We start from the raw sequence: 20,417 nt of genomic DNA on the forward strand, positions 1-20,417 counted from the left end.
TACTAAGCTTGTGACACAAAACTGTGGCTTCCCCTGATCCTCACTAATAGCTGAACCTACAGTATGTGTGACTAATCCCCACCCATGTCCCCAGGTGTGCAGGTAACCTATAGCAACCATAGCGCCTCACCAACCCACATTCATACACACACACAAACAAACAAACACAAAGCCGCTTTTGAGACATAATTTTCATTCTTACCTCGATGACATCTTCCGCGTTGAAGCTGAGCTCCTCGTTGTTTCGTGCGGTGAACGGGTAGAGCGCCTTGAAGGACGTGAGAGCGGCCGACTTCCTGTGTTGTCTGGTCTTGGGTTGTCCACCTGCAGCAGCACAAGAATTTACATGCGATTTGACCATAAAAAGTGTTTTTTACAAATATGGACACTCCCTCTACATACAGAATATACACTTCAGGTTCTCACCACAAGCCTGTATCTAAATTGTATGGCTTACTTAGACAATCACTTTCACAGCAATTATCAATATGCAATATTTGGGCAAACGATTTAAAACAAACTAACATCAACTGGTCTAGAGTATGGTGCAATATCCGACTCTCCTCCAGGAATCCGGACCACCAGATGATCCACTACAATTATATTTTGAGAACCCATCTCACTCCACAAAAGCTGGCCAAGTTTTCTCCCAACCACTCACCCAATTGTACATACTGTAACTGTACCCAGGGAACCCCAGGTACTTACTTTCATATAATGTGGGACTGTACTGAAATCAACCCCTTTTGGGTATCAGTTCTATCTCTGTTGTCCTCTGTTATCGGTAAAACTCTCCCTTTTACACCGACTTTGATTTTGTTAAATGACGACTCTGACTGTCATCTTTCAGTCTCCAACCGCCGCATTCTCCTGGCTGGCATAACTGCAGCTAAAAAAATGGTAGCCATCAGATGGAAGCAACACAATATACTAAACATCCCACAGTGGCTCACATCGGTTGTGGATATCTTGAACTTGGACATTTCAGTTGCAAGAATACATGGTGCCAAACAGATGAATATAGCGGTATTGGAAAAGGGAAGAGAAACGATCAAAACACTTTTGGCTCCACAGTCAAGGTAACATTATCATGGAGAATTGAGGATATGTAGCCTACATGTACATGATTACCCCTACCTCTACCCTCAAAGTTTTTTCCCTTGCTGCTCTTCGTTTGTTTGTTTTTGTTTTGTTTATTCGTTTGTTAGTTTTTATTTTTATTTTTATTATTATTATTTTTTTTTTGTGTCCCTGTCGTGTTCTGTATGATTTGTTGTTGGTTGTTGTTTTGTTGGGTGTATGTTTAATAATGATTTGTATGCACTGTTTGGTGGCTTTTGCACCAAAGCAAATGAAGTAACAAATAAATAAATAAAAAGTTGATCACAAAAAAAAAAGTGTTTTTTTAATAAACACTGAGGGCAGAAGGAGGAGGTGTGTGTGTGTGTGTGTGTGTGTGTGTGTGTGTGTGTGTCTCACCCTTCCTCTCCTCCAGTCCTCTCAGCAGCGCCTGAACGTCCACCTTCTTTGCGACACTCGGCGGCTGCTGTGGACGAGATGCCTCCTCCTTCCTCTTTCTCTCCTCCTCAGCTTTCCTCCTCTCCTCTGCCTCCTCCTTTCTCTTCTTCTCCTCCTCGGCTCTCTTTCTTTCCTCCTCACGCTTCCTCCTCTCCTCGTCTTGCTGCTGCTGCTGCTGCTGCTGCTGCTGAAGCCTTCTCCTCTCTTCGTCCCTCTTTCTCCTCTCCTCCTCCTCCTGCTTTCTCCTCTCCTCTGCATCTCGGACGGCAGCCTCGGCCGCTCTCTTTCTCCTCCACTCCTCTTCTTCCTTCTCCCTCCTGCGCTCCTCCTCCTGCTTTCTTCTCTCCTCTTTCCTCCGCTCCTCTTCAAGTTTCCTCCTCTCTTCCTCTAGCTGCCTCCTCTCCTCTTCCAGCTTCCTCCTCTCCTCCTCCTGCCTTCGTCTCTCTGCCTGCCTCTGGCGCTCCTCCTCCGCCTCTCTTTTCTTCCTCTCCTCCTCTCTTCTCTTCCGTTCGGCCTCCTCCTTCGCTCTGAGCTCTCGTTCGGCCTCCTCCTTAGCAGCCTGGATGAGAGCCAGTCTCTCTCTTTCTTCCTCCTCCCTCTGTTTGGCCTCTCTCTCCTCCTGAAGCTTCCTCTGACGCTCCTCCTCATCTCTTCTGAGCTTCTCCTGCCACTGACGCTCCTTCTCCAGCTTGATACGCCTGAGAGTGGGAGGCAAACATTAAATATATTATACATCATGATCTTTACTATAAAATCTACTATTAAGCCAGTGAAAAAGTTAAATACCTCTGAGCTTCCTCCTCCTCCTTCCGCTTCCTCTCCTCCTCCTGTCGTTTACGTTCCTCTTCCCTCCTCTTTCTCTCCTCCTCCTGGCGTTTATGCTCCTCTTCCCTCCTCTTTCTCTCCTCCTCCTGCTCCTTCCTTCGAAGCAGTTCACGCCGTTTGTCCTCTTTGATGTTCCGTAGTTTCTCCAACGCTGCTTGCTGCTTCATCTGGCTCTCTCTCAGTTCCTGATGCAAACAAACATAACACACGTTCACTGGTGGAAATATATGCAGCTGAATTTATGATTAAAGAGGAACTAAGCTACAATTTAATTTAAATTAAAAAGCTCCGGAGTAATTGTGATAGTTTTGATAGTTAGCTACATGACTCGTGACTTGTTACGAGTGAGAATGGAGGCTTTCTTCCTAGTTACTCGGTCGCCGCCCCGGTGTCCCAGCTCTTATCTTTGCACACTGCGACACAAACGCGCTCCCTGACCGCCAATCTTTTGTTTATGACAGTGAGTTAAAACTACACAAACACACACGTCGTCACATTGTATATGTTATATAACATTATCCACAGCTCCATGTATTGATTTTTCGCTGGCGTCGTTGTAAAGAAATGCACATGGCCGAGAGGAACGTAACCAAAAGAGCGGAAAAACGACCAGACTTGCATAGTTCCCCTTTAAGTTGAATAGACCGTTACAAAGACCTGTACACACACACACACACAGCATGCACAAACACGCAGTGAGCACAAAGGCGGTTGAATATTTAGCAACATTTTAACGGAGGATATGAGAAAGAGAGGAAAAAAAAGATAATTCAGAGTCTAAGAATGAACTTGAGAAGCTACAACAGATTGAGGAACACAAGCTGAACAACGAACAATAAAAAAACCAAAACAGATTAGACCAGATCAGCTGAGAAGGAGTGGAAACCTTTAGTAGGTAGAAGAGGTTACGAAGGCAGGCCAGCAGACAGAAGACAGCCTGAAGCATAGAGTCGTCAGCACCCACATACTGTAAAGTTGAGGAGAAGAGGGGACATGAGGGGAGGTGAGCAGGAGAGCAGGAGAATGGGAATGGGATCCAGTAAAGGAGAGAGCAGGAGTTTTCCAAAGTAGAAGAGAGGATCAGAGGATAAAGATAAGAAAGGGATGCAATCGGGGTCAGACAGCAAGAAAGAGGAGTTTGATGGAGAAGAATGGTTGGAGGAGGAGGAGGAGGAGGAGGAGGGGAAGAAAAAAGGGCCAAGCAGCAGTAATTAGTACGTAACATGGGCACACACACAAAGTTAGTTTATAGTTTGTTTGGAAAATAACAGGGAAAACAAGAGCATGCGCTGCATTAAGGCTCCACATAGTATGACGACTTAAGTGAGAATTGATGATTAGGCTGAAAAAAACATAAAAGACTAATAATTCACCTCCATTACAAACACTGACAAAGCCTTTCTGACAACTAGTCAAAACAACACTGGTATGGAGGAGTAGCTCATTAGCCACCGGTGGAAGATACTAGCAGTTTCCCAGGCAGCTCCCAGTGTGACACACTACACTGTGGTGTCTGCCAGTTTCAAGTTAAAATGACGTTTTCTTATTATTCATTTTAATGCTGGGTAGATGAAAATTAAACAAATGTTGGCCAGTGAGACTGAAGGGCTTCCTCTGTGACAATTTGACTTGTCAAAACAAGATAATATTGTGTTGGCAGAAACAGATCAAGGTGTGCCAGGTAGAGAGAGCTGCTGTTGTTCAAACTGTTTCCCTGCCTGTGTCCAAAATCACTCTCTCATTCACTCATCAGTGGAGAGTCAATAGTTTATTCAGAGGTGAGCAGTAAACTGGGGTGGACATCACTGTATACTCACAATACATTGATGTATTCAAATATTCAAATAAAATAGCAGATAGTAAGTCTACAACTGAAAATGGACACTTTTGAACAAAGGTGGAACTGTATTACTCTCTATTTGGAGGACTAATGGAGGAATATGGGTTATTAAAAGACTGCCGTGTATCTCTAGGATTGATATTGTACTTTGGTGCAAATATCTATTCTCCGTGCGATTTCTCTTCATGGTATTTCTACTGCATTTTATTTACTTGTAGAATTTCTAAGTGTTTATATATACCACAGTAGAAATGTTAAAACCTCTCAAACCAGAATGAAGACAAAGCGCTCTATCTGATCTTCAGCCATTTAGTTCAGATGTAAAGATTTAAGACATTCTGGGATCTGACCACGGTTAAAACAGGCTCAATGACAATTATCTGTGTGAGACATTGTTGGACTTGGAAGTTATTACTTTACTTTAGTAACTAGAAGTCACTTTAACAACACCAAGCCTGCTGTGAGCTGTTCCTACCTTCATGTCGTTGTTATAGCGGTCCATCTCAGCCAGCTTGGCAGCAGTCTCTTTCTCCAGAGCTTCCAGCTGATCTCGCAGTTTCATACATGATCCCTTTTTCTCTGACACCCCTCCCTTCAGGGTGACCACGGACGACACTACACACAGAGGGAAAAGAGGTTAACAAGCCAGAATCCTAATAGTAAAATAAAAAATAGTAGTAGATTTACTTCCCAGGCACAGGTTAAGGATATTTTCATGCTTTTGCTTTCTACAATTAAGTATTTCCACATTTTGCATTAGAGCAGTATAATCTGTTTTACTTTACAGCCCCACTCGCCCATTTAACATCTATTTCAAGCTTCTCTTCGTGTTCATCCATCAGTACTAACCGGGCAGGTTATTCAGACTCATGCTTTTGAGTTTCTCCGTCAGCCTCTTCTGCTCCGGAGTCAACTGGGACAACTTCCTCTGGAACTCCTGACCGAGAGGAAGCACATCAAAAGCAACAAGAAATGCGTCACTGGGGGGAAAACGTTCAGGAAAACACAACAGCAAGACTTTCTCAAGAAAGCAAAGATCAAACAAGATAAATCACAGATGACACAAAACGGTAGCAATCAATAACTGTCTTGGTTCCTTTGTCATGAGAAAGGAAACCACGCTAACACCTCAGAAAAAGAAAAGAGGCCACACACACAAACACAAACACAAACACAAACACACACACACCTCTAGCTGTTTGTGCAAGTTGTTAATGTCTTGTTGGCGTGTCTCTTTCCTTTGATTAATCAGATCCAGCTCCGTCTTCTGAAGCTTCTTCTTATTCTGAATGTCACGCAGCCGGTCTGAGATCTGACGGTGCTTGTTACCCTGAAGTAGAGAGAGACACAGAGAAACGGATAGAGATGGAAGAAACTTAAAGGGATAGTTCAACATTTTGGCAAATTGGCCCATTGCCATTGTCCCTATAGTCTTAGGAGTAGGTTCGTTACCTTTAATTGTCAGTGCAAGTTATTTTTAGAACGGTGGAGCAGAGCCGTGAGCTGTTCAGAGCTACACTACGGAGGCTCATGGGATTTCTTGGTTTTCCTCATCAAACTTATACACAATCCAACAACTCCAAAACGCTGTCGTGGACAAGTTGTGACCTGCACATTCACCACGCTATGAGATAATAACAGAACGTTACGAGACAGAGTTGTTTTAGAAGTAAATTCATGCAAAACCACTGATGTGCGTTCCTGTTGGGGGCAGTTTTTCATCAAGCAGTGTCTGCATTTGCAAAAACAACAAGTCTCATTATTATCTCTTAGCGTGGTGAATGTGCAGGTCACAACTTGTCCACGAGAGCGTTTAAGAGTTGTTGGATTGTGTATTTGATGAGTTTGATGAGGGAAACCAAGAAATCCCATGGGCCTCTGTAGCGTAGCTCTGAGCAACTCACGGCTCTGCTCCACCGTTCTAAAAATAGCTTGCACCGACAATTAAAGGTAACGAACCTACTGCTATGACTATAGGGATTATGGCAATGGGCCAATTTGCCAAAATGTTGAACTATCCCTTTAACAATGGCTGAAAGACACGTGGATAATGAATGAGTGTCTTACATGTTGAGCTGAAATGAACTCCAGATATTTTGTCTCTCCACCACTCACCACAGCCTCCAGCTCCATCTCCAGACTCCTCTTCTTGGCTTTCAGTGTGATTATATCATCCCGCTCTTGCTCCTTCTTGATCTGGAGCTCTCCTCGCCTCCTCCTCTCCAACTCCTCCTTCCTCTGGCGCTCAAGCTCCCGCTGTGCAGCCTGAAGTAAATATATATATATTCACACACGTGAGAATGAAATATTTCAACTATAAACACAGATACAGTATCTACAGTTCAGAGAGCTGCTTGTTGCTCGCTCACCTCTTTTCTCTCTATTTCTCTCTGTCGCTCTTCTTCTCTCTGCCTCTCGAGCTCCCTCTGTCGCTCCAGCCTCCTCTCCTCCTCTTTCCTCCTCAGCTCCTCAGCTTCCCGAGCCTCTCTCTCTCTCCTCTCTCGCTCCTCTCTCGCCTTTTGAGCACGCCGCTCCTGCTCCCTCCTCTCGGCCTCCTGCAGCGCCAGGCGTCTTTTCTCCAGTTCCGCATTTCCTCGCACCAGGTTGGCTTTGAATTTATCCTCAAATGACACTGAATATAGACAGGAAAGATAAAATCAATGAGTAATTGATACTTTTCCATTTTGGTTTTGTATGTGCACTCCAGTATTTTGTTTTACAAAAACACCCAAATAATAATTTGAGATTATATGGTTGAAATATTTGGAAATTAAAATATGGATTCCAGAGAACCTAACACATCGACCAAACTCTCCTGTTTCATAGGTAACTGATATATAGGAGATTTGAAAAAAAAAAGCTGTGAACCGAATATATTAAAACTTATGTTACTTAAAAATTATGTTGATAGTGTGTATGAATCCGACAATAAACTATTACTCTACATTACTGGGCTGTTCTTTGACTGTGTGCATCGCAACAATAAGTGTAGGTTTATGGTGAGGAATGCAGAGTTTGACAGCCAACTTGTTGATTGTGTTATATTAGCTCTTGGTAACACAGAAAACAGGCTAAACTCTCTTTGCTAGTGTGGAAGTGTTTGTACTGACGGTTGCTCTTGGTTTTCTGTGGAGGTTCAATGTCCAAATCATCAGTCAGCGCTGCATAGAGAGAAGAGCTGGATCCATTCAATCCACTCCTGCAATAACCAGAAACAACACACTTAAAAGTTTCACTAAACACTTACATTAATGTAGTACTGTACTTATTACCTGTTTAGTGTACTTACGTCTATGTTTCAATTACTATTTCAAAACATTATTTGCTCAGGTGAGTCATATGAAGTGCACATACCTCTGTGAGGGTGGTACCAGCTCAGATGGGAGTGTTAGTGGCAGTGGTTGTCCGATCTTCGCCATGTCCACCAGATGCATTGCCAGAATAAACTCCTCTGCTTTCAGCTTCCCATCCTTGTCCACATCTGCTAGAGTCCTGCAGAGGGTTTTTTTTAAAAAAGGAGGTTAAAGTTGTTTTTACATTATTTTACGCTGAGAATATTAACAATAAGTGCAGAAGGATTACAGTATGTGCAAGTGAGAAAAGTTTCTTCAGCTCAGTGGCCAGGGTCTACTCTACAAAGTGTAATTACACCTCTGCGTCAGCTGTTTTCATCACACAAACACTCACCAGATGGTGGCCAGCTGTGTCTGAGTCAGCATTGTGGTTGCCATGGCACCTCTCACCTGTTGACCTGGTAACAAAAATGACAATGTCAGAACAACTGTACAGCGCTGATGTGTGTGTATGGTGGAGGAAGGATGAGGGTATGAGTGTGTGTGTGTGTAAAGGACTCATATGGTATTTGTGGAATTTAAATGTGTAGAAATGGGACAGTATTGTGCATTTATTTAATAAATATTATACTGCATGTAAGGTACCAAGCCATCTGCAAGTCTGGCGTCAACGAGTGAGTGATTGTTAGCGTGTAAATATATGTGCGTGTTGAGCAACTGTCCCTCCTGTGTCTCCACTTCCTTAGAATTAACTAAGACCAGATAAACACTGAAAGACGACTTATGAAATCATCAGCGGCCGTTGTTCATGAGCATCCACGCCTACATTCTTCACATATTTTGGTTTTGTCTGACCTGTACAACTGTATAAACACACGCATTCACACAGCGATCATACCAGTGAGGTATCCAATCATCTGTTTGTCCAGGCTGTTGAACTGCTGTCTGTATTTTAGTCTGGAGGCATGTGGCACGGCCCAGTCGCTGGGACCAGCAACCATGGGCGACATCACAGACGGGGATGAGGAAGCAGAGCTAAAGGCAAACAGACAAAACAAAAATAGAAATATGTAACAAACTTCATGGACGGATTTGTGTGTTTGACTGACAAGATAAGCCCGGTGCTGAAGGAGCAAGAGGGGGAAGTGCACAGATCTTCCAATTTTCTATGAATGTGTGCGTGTGTGTGTGTGTTTTACCTGCTGGATCCCAGGTCCAGCAGTGATGAGGCTTTAGTTAAACCAGCTGAAGAAGAGGACAGTCCTAGGTGAGAGGAGTAGGTGGATGCAGATAGAGGTAGGCCTAAAAACAAAGAACAAACAAATTGCTATTTACATAATCGTTGTCAACATTTTAAGACATTTTATTTTAACACCCGATGACGGCTATAATGTCTTATCCTCTCAAAGTGTATACTTCGTTTAAGCTATCAGAAGGGGGGAGAAGAGTCCTGCAGTGGCTCAGTAATACAGTATACTATCATGCACTCACTGTTGTAACCTTGTCAAGGTCAGGGAAGCTATTTATATGGAAATGAGACAGAGAGACCTGACTGTGCAAAACTGGACTAGGATTTATTTCTCCCGTTTCCCCCTCAAAAGTGCTGAAATATTTCATCATCAGCACTCTGCTGCAATCATTTATTCTCAGGGTATTCCACCTCAAAAGGTTTTAATGCCACCGGAAACAGAATATAAGCACAGAGCAAGCGATAATCGTGTATTTAATCGTACTGGAGACGTCTCTGTCAGAGCAGTGACACATACACAACAGGGAAAGAAAAGCAGAGGAGAGAGAGAGGGGGAGGGGGCAGACAGAGAAATAAAAATGAGAATCACATGTACCAGTGCCCATCGCTCCAGCTGGGATTGGCTGCAGAAGTCCCATGGTGCCGTTTGGCAGCGTTGTGTTTCCCATAGTGGGCATCAGGGGCCTGGCGGGGTTGGAGGCTATTAGAGGGCTTAGACCTGTTGCCGTAGGAACCAAGGGGGTGAGGCCTGACATTGGTGTCATAGATGAGAGTCCCGGGGTTGCCATGGACATGGGGGTTAACATGGAAAGGTTTCCTACGGGCATCATGGGCACAGCACTAATACCTAGGAGATCACACAGACAATACATTAGACAGCAGTTAGAATAGAGGGGTTAAAACCCAAAATTATACTTTTTTGTACATAAAATTACAGTCAAAAACACATTTTCGCATTGTATAAAGTTAAGGTCAACAATTAGGTTCTTAAAGGGATAGTTCAACATTTTGGCAAATTGGCCCATTGTCATAATCCCTATCGTTATTATCTCATAGCGTGGTGAATGTGCAGGTCACAACTTGTCCACGAGAGCGTTTTGGAGTTGTTGGATTGTGTATTTGATGAGTTTGATGAGGGAAACCAAGAAATCCCATGGGCCTCCGTAGCGTAGCTCTGAGCAGCTCACGGCTCTGCTCCGCTGTCTAAAAATAGCTTGCACCGACAATTAAAGGTAACAAACCTACTACTATGACTATAGGGATTATGGCAATGGGCCAATTTGCCAAAAATGTTGAACTATCCCTTTAACCATCCAGCATCCACATATATGTAATACTGTACCATAGGTGGGTTGGCTGAGGCTGGGAACAGGCACTGGAGGCTGCTTCATGATGATTGGCAGTGCTGAGGGAAGCGGCGTACCCTGGAGTTTTAGCTTTATGAGCTTCATCGCGATGGAAAACTCCAACCTGTCCATCTTCCCATCTTTATTCAAATCAGCCAGAGACCTGAGAGACAGAGGGGAACAAAAAAACAGAGCGAGAAGAAAGAGTAGTGTTAAGATATTCAGGGACAGATTTCAGTGAATACTCCCAGAGAACCGACCACTTGTGTGAATGTGTCTCTCACCATATCTCAGCCAAAACTGAAGCAGGCAGCCCTGATTGGAGGAAAAACTTCCTCGCCTGCTCCCCTACAGAAAAGAGACAGAGAGTGACAAAAAGCTGTGAGGGAATTGTTCTCCTGCATGCAGGACTGAAAAACATGATTCCTATACAGTATGTCACTATCTACATACGTTTTTGTTTAAAGCTTTGTGTGTAAATGCGTGCCTTTGAGCATGAACATTTGTGTATATTTCATAGAAACTTGCACTGTATTTAAAAGTGTGTCTCTGTGTGGTTTGTGGCATAAACTGGTTTAAACAGTTTTGGTTTATTAGTCTAAACAACGGGTAAAAGTCTGACTTATGTAATGTCTCCCGCATGCAATCAGTGTGATCAAGATGTATCAACAGCCTCTGACTGTTTGCGTGCGTACCTGAGACGTAGCCCATCGATGGGGAGAGGGTTTCAAACTTCTGATCATGCTTGTTCCTCTCCTCCGGACTAATCGCCCACAGACTCAAACCACCTGGAGAGAAAAAGAAGTTCAGATGAAACATCAGCATCAGGACCACCAGGCCAATCAGCTTCAAAGAGCAGGTTTACTACTTTGTCTTCAGCAAACCTGCTTCTTGAAACAAGCCCCCAGGTTGTTTACTTTGCTAATGTTTACATAAATCATGTAAGTGTGACTTGTGCACAAACAAACAGCACCTAAATCTGAGCAAGACAAGCCAACATACATTTTGCATGATTTCAGTTTTATGACTTGCAAACAAACACAACACAGGAAGACAGACACACAAACAGATGAGATGAAGCGAGAGACAACCCAGAAGCCTCGGCTGCAGTTACGAGATGGGAATGCACTGATATTGACAAATTGATAATAAAGCTGTGTTGCCAGTGGCGCTGGATCGCTTTGTTCAGACAGTAGGGCAGAACAAGCTCACCCATTCACTACTATTTACCCCGCCAAGGCCGACCATACATCAGTGTTTACTCAACAGTCCCATCAACACGCAGACTGAATGGACAGTTCACTTCATCATGGAAATAAACAGTTCCTGTAGTAGCTAATGGCAATATAATCAAAGCTGGTGTCATAATAACTTTAAAATGACCACAGAGCACAACTGCACTGAATGTGTTATACTCAAATTAAGCAGTTTCACCGAAGGCCAGCAGAGACAAATTAGCGAAACAGTCTGTATGCACTGTGCAGACAGATGCACATGCAGCCAAACACAGGCATCTAGCTGGGAGTTACTACTACACCTAGCACTGTGTGAGCCCCAGCAGATCTGCAGAGCCAAAACACACACAGCCCTCTCTCCTCCTCCTCACAGACGCACACTTCTGGATTGCTGCCCTCCCTTCACACACACACACACACACACCCACCCACCCACTCACAAACTGCAGTGGTCTTACCATTCATATTTGCAGGTGGCGGAGAGAGAGACGAGGCGATGGGGATGGGGAACTCCCGGCGGTGTCCTCAGCTACTGCTCGCAGCCATCTGCAAAACACACAGTCACAGCCCAGTCATCAGTCAATACTGCAGCCAAGACAACAGGACAGCGCTGTCACTGAGAGTTGGTGGGGGGGGGGGGGGGGAGAGAAACAGAAAGAGAGGCTGGGGGAGAGATTCTGGTCAGTCAGCAGAGTCTAACAGCGCTCCTCCTGTTCTCTTCAGTGAGGAGCCGCCTGGCTGCGTCCCAAACCTTTTAAACCACTAGGACTTGTTCCAGTGCGATCCACACTGACTCTGTAGGGGACGACAGATCAGCGCAACACATAGTACACACACACACAGACGAGGCTGAAAAAACTTTCATAAGGAGACATTTAGTGTTTATCCACAGAGGAATATATAAACCCTGTGTTCGGCGCTCTGTTGGTTCAGATTTGGCTCGAGTAACATCTGGCACAGGCTGCATCAGATTAATGTTGTGGCATTAAGCAGACATCGGTTCCTCGTGCAGCTGCCCAGGTTTTGTCTGCAGATGCTGCAAGAGTTCACTATGGACACATGAGGGACTCTGAGTGATCTACTACATCATTCATCTACAACCATGAGTCCACAACCAGACTAGCAGCAGCTCTGTGAAGCTTCGGAACAACAGTATTTGTTAATGTCAGCAAGCCAACATGCTCACAATGACAATGTGAATGTTCACCTGTTCACCATTCTAGTTTAGCGTGTTTACGAAACAAGTAAAATTCATATTTTCTCTTGATAATGACACCAAAGTCCTTTTTTTAATCCTTTGAGGAGCTTTAATGTCTGTGCAAAACTTTAATCCAATAGCCTACTTGTTGAGATCTTTCTGGACTGACCAAATGACAGCTGTACAGTCTCAGTGATTTCCAACATACAGCGGGGAAAATAAGTATTGAACGCGTCAACATTTTTCTCAGAAAATATATTTCTAATAGAGCTATTGACATGAAATTTTCACCAGATGTTGGCATCAACCCAAGTAATGCACACATACAAAGAAATCCGAACATTAATGTCCATAAATTAAGTTATGTGTAATAAAGTGAAATGACACAGGGAATAAGTATTGAACACATGAAGAAAAGGAGGGGCAAAAAGGTATGGAAAGCCAAGAAAACAGCTGGAGTTTGTCAGTATTTAGAATGTAATCATGTCTCCTATCAGTGCAAAGTAATATCTGCTGGTTTAGTCCTGATTGATGCCTTTTAAAAAGGTTTCTCACCACCAAGGTGTCAGACAAGAAGTATTGCATGGTGGGCAATGGCAAAGGGCTGTCTAAGAGCTGTCTAAAGACCTACACAACCTTACTATTGCAAAACAGGAGTCAAAACAATAATCAGAAGGGTTCCCTAACAGTCCAGGACACTGGTGGAGAGCTTCAGAAAGACCTGGGATCAGCAGGTACAGTTGTTTCAGAGAAAACAATAAGTAATGCACTCAACTGCCATGGCTTGCATGGTGTGTGTGCATGGAGGCCATGATGGTTGAGTGCATTACTTATTGTTTTCTCTGAAACAACTGTACCTGCTGATTCCAGATCTTTCTGAAGCTCTCCACCAGTGTCCTGGACTGTTAGGGAACCCTTCTGATTATTGTTTTGACTCTTCTGTTTGAAATCTTTGGCTGCGTAGGTCTTTAGACAGCTCTTAGACAGCTCTTTGCCATTGCCCACCATGCGATTCTTATTGTCTGAGACCTTGGTGGTGAGAAACCTTTTTAAAAAGGCATCAATCAGGACTAAACCAGCAGATATTACTTTGCACTGATAGGAGATAGGATTACATTCTAAATACTGACAAACTCCAGCTGCTTTCTTGGCTTTCCATACCTTTTTGCCCCTCCTTTTCTTTATGTGTTCAATACTTATTCCCTGTGTCATTTCACTTTATTACACATAACTTAATTTATGGACATTAATGTTCGGATTTCTTTGTATGTGTGCATTACTTGGGTTGATGCCGACATCTGGTGAAAATTTCATGTCAATAGCTCTATTAGAAATATATTTTCTGAGAAAAATGTTGACGTGTTCAATACTTATTTTCCCCGCTGTACCTCTCTGTCACCCATGACCATGCCTTTTTCAAAATTTGTTACGCCACGCTTTGAACCTGTTCTTGTTGAGTCATGCACAAGTGCATAAACAGAGCTACTGAGGCACAAACCACGTTAATGCAGTCGAAGGCCCACTTCTCTTCCAGGGTTAGAGTTTTTAGGTTTTACTATAAGAGCAAGGGTGAAAGTTTCCATGTGTCCTTTTTAATCAATGTTATCAGTTTACTACAGTAAAGGTAAAGCAGCTGTGGCCAGATGACAGAGCACTGATTAATTATTATCATTCACACATTTTTAGGTTTTTTATCAAATGATTAAAACACACTATTGTAATTACATTTAATTTAATGTTTCTTACAACGGCAGGGTGTTGGTGGTAGCCGGCCACTACATGGGAAATGTACTGAACTACATGTCCGCAGACTAAATGGCCCATATATGGGCACCTTGTTGACAAAAGACCAGTGGCTTGTATCATGCTGGGTTTGCCAACATATTTATAGGTCCTGTTTGCGGCTGCACAGCACAGCTCTGGCTGTGTGAATGGAGCCATCACAAAACTGCTTTGTTTGGATCTAAAACAGTGTTTGCTGTGTGGGATGAACGGTGTGAACTTGTGTTTAATGAGGTCACAGTATGGACAGGTAGAGAGAAAGTCACAGGCACAAAGGGAACGGGAGTTTTGGCTTTATAGATAGACTGCCTGTCCAAAAAAAAAAGTCACACACTAATATTTCATCGGACCGCCTTTAGCTTTGATTACGGCATGCATTTGCTGTGGCATCGTTTCAATAAGCTTCTACAACATCACAACATTTATTCCCCTCCAGAGTTGCTTTAATTTTTCAAAGATTCTCATTGGGGTTAAGGTATGAACTCTGTGGTCACATTAGAGCACATTTCTTCCTTAGATGATGGTTCCCCACTCTCCTTCCAGTTTTAATAATGTGTTGGACAGTTCTTAACCCAATTTTAATAGTCTCAGTAATCTCCTTAGATGTTTTATTTGCTTGATGCCAATAATTTGACCCTTCTGAAACAGATGAATATCATGGTTGTTTAGCTTAGTTGAATCCAAGTGGTGATTTTTTTTTTTTTTGGACGGGCAGTGTATAAAGTCACACTGAATACAATATTGATTTTATCTTCAATTTTCTAGAAGGTAGAAAAACGCACACACCCACACCGAATTAGACACATCACGTCATTTCGGCAGCTTTTATATTCATTTCATCAGGCGCGCCGAACACCTGCTTCCTCCATGATTATCTCTCCCATCAGTCAGTCACATGATGGAATCGGAGGAGGAAAAGGAGGAGAAAAATTCCAATCTTTCTACTCAACACTTCCTGCCCAGTAACCCACAGACACAAGCATTTCCTCACACAACCTCGGTTGACAGGAAGTGATCGTGGATTTTGGCCGAGGGACAGCTTTGATGTCTTAAGAGAAAATGTATGAGGATAAGAGCTCAGGTCGGACCTGAGGGGAGTATGAGAATTACAGAGTGAAGAGTGGCTTTTTAAGGAAGCTAAACTGGTGATGTGATGTGATGTCTTTGCCTGCTGATAGGAGTGGTGCTAAAGAGAATATAAACGAGACAGAGAGCGATGAAAAATGAGAAGGCAAGAAAAACAGAATGAGAGTGTGAGCTTGCCGTTTTTTGTGAATGTGACCTGGTCAGCGCTCTCACAAGGGCAGAAAACAGCAAGGGAGAGCCAATAATCTACTGCCTGCCATCTGTCGCTGCCTCCCGCTCTCCTCCTTCACTCTCCCTGGGTTTCAGTCCCCCTCTGCTGCAGCCTCTTTTATCATCCTTTCTTCTCTCTGCCTTTTTCCCCCTCTCCTGTCCTTATTCTTCTTTTTACATGTGGTTATTAACTACTCAAAACGACCAAATACAGTATATAATCTCACTGCAAACTGCTATGGAGACTCCTGTCATCACCAATGTATGCAGTAATACTGTACAATAGCGAGCCTTCATTCATTTACAGGACCAACACAAGAATCAGATTCACATTCACATTCACCATATGGATTTGAGCACAAGGTCCCGAAACTGGTTCAAGCACTCCTTTGTATAATGTCCATGCTACATATGCCGACACAATGTTTTAGTGTGAGTAATAAGTGGGTAGGAGCCATCCAATAATGCTGATGCTCTACTGTAGTAAAGCAGTGTAATTGCTAGTAATGTAATAAAGTATAGTGGATATAAAAGGTAGATAGGCATAAACCGTTGGCTTTAACGTTCACCATTTCCAGAGCGACCAAGGAGTCTGACTTTTCCTGAGTGGACGGCTGATTGGCCAAGTGACTGACTCATCGACTGACTTGGCCAGCGACTGGCCTCAGCGGTAGATTAGGCTTTGCAAACCGTATGCAAATCCTGTCTGATTTTGCCCTTGTCACACATGAACATGCACAAGTGGTTTCTGTCTCAGCAGAGGCCTTGAACGCCTAAGTGAATACAGCAGACTCAGCATTTGCATTGTGATAAACCAGCTGGGGCAGAATCAGGGTGAGCGTTTTCTAATAAGGCTCTGAATATACTAAAAACTAACTTTACCAATGACGCAGGAGCTATTAAAATACTTTTAAACAAGGACGTCAGGCTAGAGGAGAGCAGTTGTGAGCAACAGTTAGATGCACTAGACACAGAGAGGGGGGCATTTGTAACAAGCAACACCAGAATTTTACTTTCCTACAAAAAGGTTTGCATGATCATTACATAAGCTACCAACACCGACTTCCTCTCAGCTCTACTGTAGCTACACCATTGTGTGAAGCTGAATACAAGACGTAGAAAAGATGCTGAAACATGCAAGTGCACAGGATATGTACTTACTAGCAGCTGCCAGCTGCTACACAAACTGAAAAAAACAAAAAACAAAAAAAAACGCCCATCACATCAGGACATTGAGCTCCAGAGCAATATCACAACAAGTAAAAAAAAAAAGACACCTTGACATTATAGCTCAGATCTCAGCCAGGTGTAAATGCAACCTCTTCGGTGTGACCACATTCTTAAGAAAGAAAAAACACACCCAGCAAGCTGAAAGATCACCCAGCTCTGGCCCTTCCTGCAAGTTTAAGCAAGTCTGGTGAGAGCGTCAGGTGGGAGGAGTACGTAGCACATGTTCCCTCACAAACAGTCATCTAATAAATCGATAAAACCTGTCCAATGCATTGCCCACCCTTAACTATTAACAAAGTCCACCAATTCACCCCGACCATATTTACAGTCTTGTTTTTCAACGTCATTCTCCAGATCAGATGTTAATACCAGGTGTAAACACACAGGCCCCCGCAGCAGAGACATTCACAACTAGCTCTCAGAGTTAAAGTGGTAAAGTTCAAGCTCTATAATGACTTTTCTAGGTCATGGCATGAAAATTAACACAACAACAACAACTGCTCTAAGTATATCAGTAAGTGAGTTGACAGTTGAATGACTCTGAACCTAGTGAAGCTAAACAGGGTGTAGCCCTTGTTATTTTTTAATAATAACTTTTTCCGTTGTGTCTCTGAAAAAGGCGTTTTGATCCTAACTAGGACTCAACAGTCTCGTCTCTATTAATTAGACTTACTAAACTTAAAAAAATACCTATATCTAATCATTTTCAAAGCCAACCACTTCTGAGCGTTTCATTTATCGCTTGCCTTTGTCAGTCAGACCTCACCTGCTTCTGTTCTGCTCTGGTCCACTGTTGAAAGACGGAGTTATTTCCGACCCCAGTCAGTCAGTCAGTATATACAACACTGAGGAGTGTTGGATAAATAGCCTGGATGTCCCTGACCACTCAGTCGTGCACCTGCCTGTCTGTGCGTCCCTTTATAATATTTTCAGTGCACATATGTCACACTGCACCTTTACACCAAAGGAAGGAAAAGAAAACCACAGTGATGAACCAGATAGAAATGACTGAGAACGAGGAAAGTATATAGTCACTCTTTCTCTTCTTTTTAATTCACCATTTCCTCATTCTCTGACGGGCTCATTTTCATCCCACTCTGTCTCTCCGTGTGTCATCATGAATGATACAATATCAACTGTATTCGAGCTCTTCTGAGCCTAAACTCTACAACCTGCCAGTGGTGTGACTGTGGCCTGTCCTCATCACTACTCTGTTCAGAAACAAGCGCCGCCCGTTGTTCTGAGAAATGATTGATTTCCAGCCGCCTCGCTCGCTGACCTCACACCAATGACATCAACTCGGTCCACAACTCTGTTTCTGCCCAGATGACTCTCTCTCCCTCCCTCTCTCTCTCTCTTCCTGTGTGTGTTTATATATACAGTAAAAACTACCCATGCTCCTTTGCCTCTCTCCATCTCCTTGATCACCTATTCCCCTCCCTTTTTTATTCTGCTCTGTCCTTCTGACTCCTTCCCGACACAGAGCAGAGCGAGCTCTTCAGCTGACTTTGTTAAAAGTGATAGTTCAGCACATCCACTCTCACGTCGTCATAAATAACAGTGGTGAACACACAATCAGAGAGTGCTGCAGTAGCCTCTGTCTTATATTTGATTTTGATTAATGCTGTTTGCATTGCTGTGTTTTGTTTTCCTAAGACAGGCCTCTCCCTCCTTCAAGTCGGCTGTGACCCACCCTGATTTGTAAATATATCAGGATTAGACAGGACTACAGAAAGGACTTGGTAATCGTGTCAAAGAGTGTGAAGTGTAGCTGCTCTGGGTATTCTGTATGTGTTTCATCATAGTCAGTTTGGCTTCGATTTTAACAAGGAAAAATTTGCAAAAAGGAGGAGTCAGTGCTGGGTAAGCCTCAGAGCTGCTGCTGCTGCTGCTTCAGTTCCTGTAATGTCATAAACGCTGCTCCAAGTCATACGATTGCATATGTCACAGTAGAGATGACGTAAAGCTTATGACCATACTTATTACGTTAAGGCTGTAATGATGATGTCAGTGACAACCCTGACCTTTGGTGGAGTGAAAGGTCATGGTGAAAGAGCACGCCTGCAGCTGACAGGCATTGAGTGTCCTGCCTTGAGGACACTTTAGCCGAGTGGATGTATGCAAACATGGAAGTCAAAGCCAGGTTCATCACATGAAAGCCAGTGTCAAGCAATACAATACATGCTAAAACAATAAAACTGTTCTGAAGATGTCATTTATATAATATTACATGTTAGTGCTGATAATTAAATTACTTTGTACGGCTGCTCTTGTTAATGTTTTTGAGCCTCTTGTGCAAAGTAAATGATGTCTGAGGACACACATTCAAATATAGCTAATCAATACTGATTTGAACTCAAAAGTTTTTTTCTCTCTCTTTATCTCTTTTTTTATGTTATGAATTTCTGTTCTGTTTTTGTTTTTGTTTTACTTTGAAAACCACCGCTGTTGTTTTTACATAGGAGAGGTATTTTCATAAGCCTTTTTTGGCTTCCACCTCTCCTGCACAATGTTTAATTTCAATATTGTCACTGTTTTTATGTTGGTTATATAATGTGCAAATAAACTAAACTTAAACAGATTTGTACTAATAAACTCCATGGATGTCAGTATTTACACAAAGAAAACAGCCAAAGATAGAGATATTGTGGATTCCTGCAGGAGTTAGCAGTGATGCTTGTTCTCTGATGGCTCTGCAAACACTATTTGTCCCATTTAGGCCAAGATATCTCAACAAAGGCAGGACTGACCACTGCTGCTGTATGGAGGACCACAGATTGTCTTTTTTTATTTCCAGTCTTGACCTAACTTGTGCCTCCCTCTGTCTGCCTGGTAGATAAACTGATAGAGTATCATTCCCTGATCACTTGTCATCAGCCCAGAGACCTGCCTGCAACCTGCTCAACTAGTTTGGACCGAGAGAGGAATTTAAGAGGACTTACCTGCAAATCTGCCTTACAAGAGAGGAAACCAAGAAATAAACAACTCACATCTAGATGCTGATTGTAACTAACATCTAATGAAATCATAATTTAGCTGAGCTGAACTTGTTCCCCTCCCTATGGTCCCAGCTCGGGACAGTAGCATCTCCTCCTCCAGCAAACAGAGGTCTTTACTTTAAATATTTCTGAACCGACGAGGACAAACTGAGTGAACATAGACAAGCGAAATTACGCACAGTTTAAAAGCTGATCTGATGCGTAAATGTGTTTTACAGAAACATTATTAACAACATCAACTTGTGCTCATGCTTAGATAAGCAGTTTCTCTCACGTACCTCTCTCACCGCGGCCAGAAAAAAACACAAAAAACATCGACTTCCGCGCCTCCGAGGGTGTGAGGAGGTTAACCCGACTCTTCTTGGAGGTTTCCCGGACACACAGTGGAGGTTTAGTGTCCCCCAAAAAGAGCACTAATTGCTGGGGGAAATGCTAAAAGTTTAGCAGCGGTCCTGGTCAGAGAGAGAGGACCTGTTGCTGACAGCTCGGTGTGTCACACCAACAACATGGCTGACTGACTGTTCACGTCTGAGCAGGCACCGAGTGGGAGGAGAGAGAGAGAGAAAGAGGGGGAGAGACGGAGGAATAAAAGTTCAACAGATGGAG

At 43.2% G+C, this 20,417-nt stretch overlaps 1 protein-coding gene across 1 annotated transcript in view; it reads right to left on the reverse strand.

Annotated features, from left to right (window-relative positions):
• The window catches only part of itsn2b (intersectin 2b), a 35,833-nt gene extending 15,530 nt beyond the window's left edge, over window positions 1-20,303 (reverse strand). Inside the window, exons 1-19 of the mRNA XM_083997587.1 lie at window positions 20,090-20,303; window positions 11,765-11,852; window positions 10,767-10,859; window positions 10,356-10,419; window positions 10,068-10,234; window positions 9,321-9,572; window positions 8,676-8,778; window positions 8,375-8,511; window positions 7,871-7,934; window positions 7,538-7,675; window positions 7,294-7,382; window positions 6,553-6,815; window positions 6,299-6,448; window positions 5,373-5,513; window positions 5,033-5,120; window positions 4,659-4,798; window positions 2,305-2,528; window positions 1,480-2,216; window positions 203-324 (exon numbers count right to left, since the gene is read on the reverse strand). Of these exons, the coding sequence (XP_083853713.1) occupies window positions 203-324; window positions 1,480-2,216; window positions 2,305-2,528; window positions 4,659-4,798; window positions 5,033-5,120; window positions 5,373-5,513; window positions 6,299-6,448; window positions 6,553-6,815; window positions 7,294-7,382; window positions 7,538-7,675; window positions 7,871-7,934; window positions 8,375-8,511; window positions 8,676-8,778; window positions 9,321-9,572; window positions 10,068-10,234; window positions 10,356-10,419; window positions 10,767-10,859; window positions 11,765-11,771 (2,979 nt within the window). The 5' untranslated portion in view covers window positions 11,772-11,852; window positions 20,090-20,303. The remainder of the gene's footprint in view (window positions 1-202; window positions 325-1,479; window positions 2,217-2,304; window positions 2,529-4,658; window positions 4,799-5,032; window positions 5,121-5,372; window positions 5,514-6,298; window positions 6,449-6,552; window positions 6,816-7,293; window positions 7,383-7,537; window positions 7,676-7,870; window positions 7,935-8,374; window positions 8,512-8,675; window positions 8,779-9,320; window positions 9,573-10,067; window positions 10,235-10,355; window positions 10,420-10,766; window positions 10,860-11,764; window positions 11,853-20,089) is intronic.
• Window positions 20,304-20,417: the final 114 nt, after the last annotated feature.

The sequence above is a fragment of the Trachurus trachurus genome, assembly GCF_905171665.1.
Source record: "Trachurus trachurus genome assembly, chromosome: 3".
Taxonomy (NCBI): domain Eukaryota; kingdom Metazoa; phylum Chordata; class Actinopteri; order Carangiformes; family Carangidae; genus Trachurus; species Trachurus trachurus.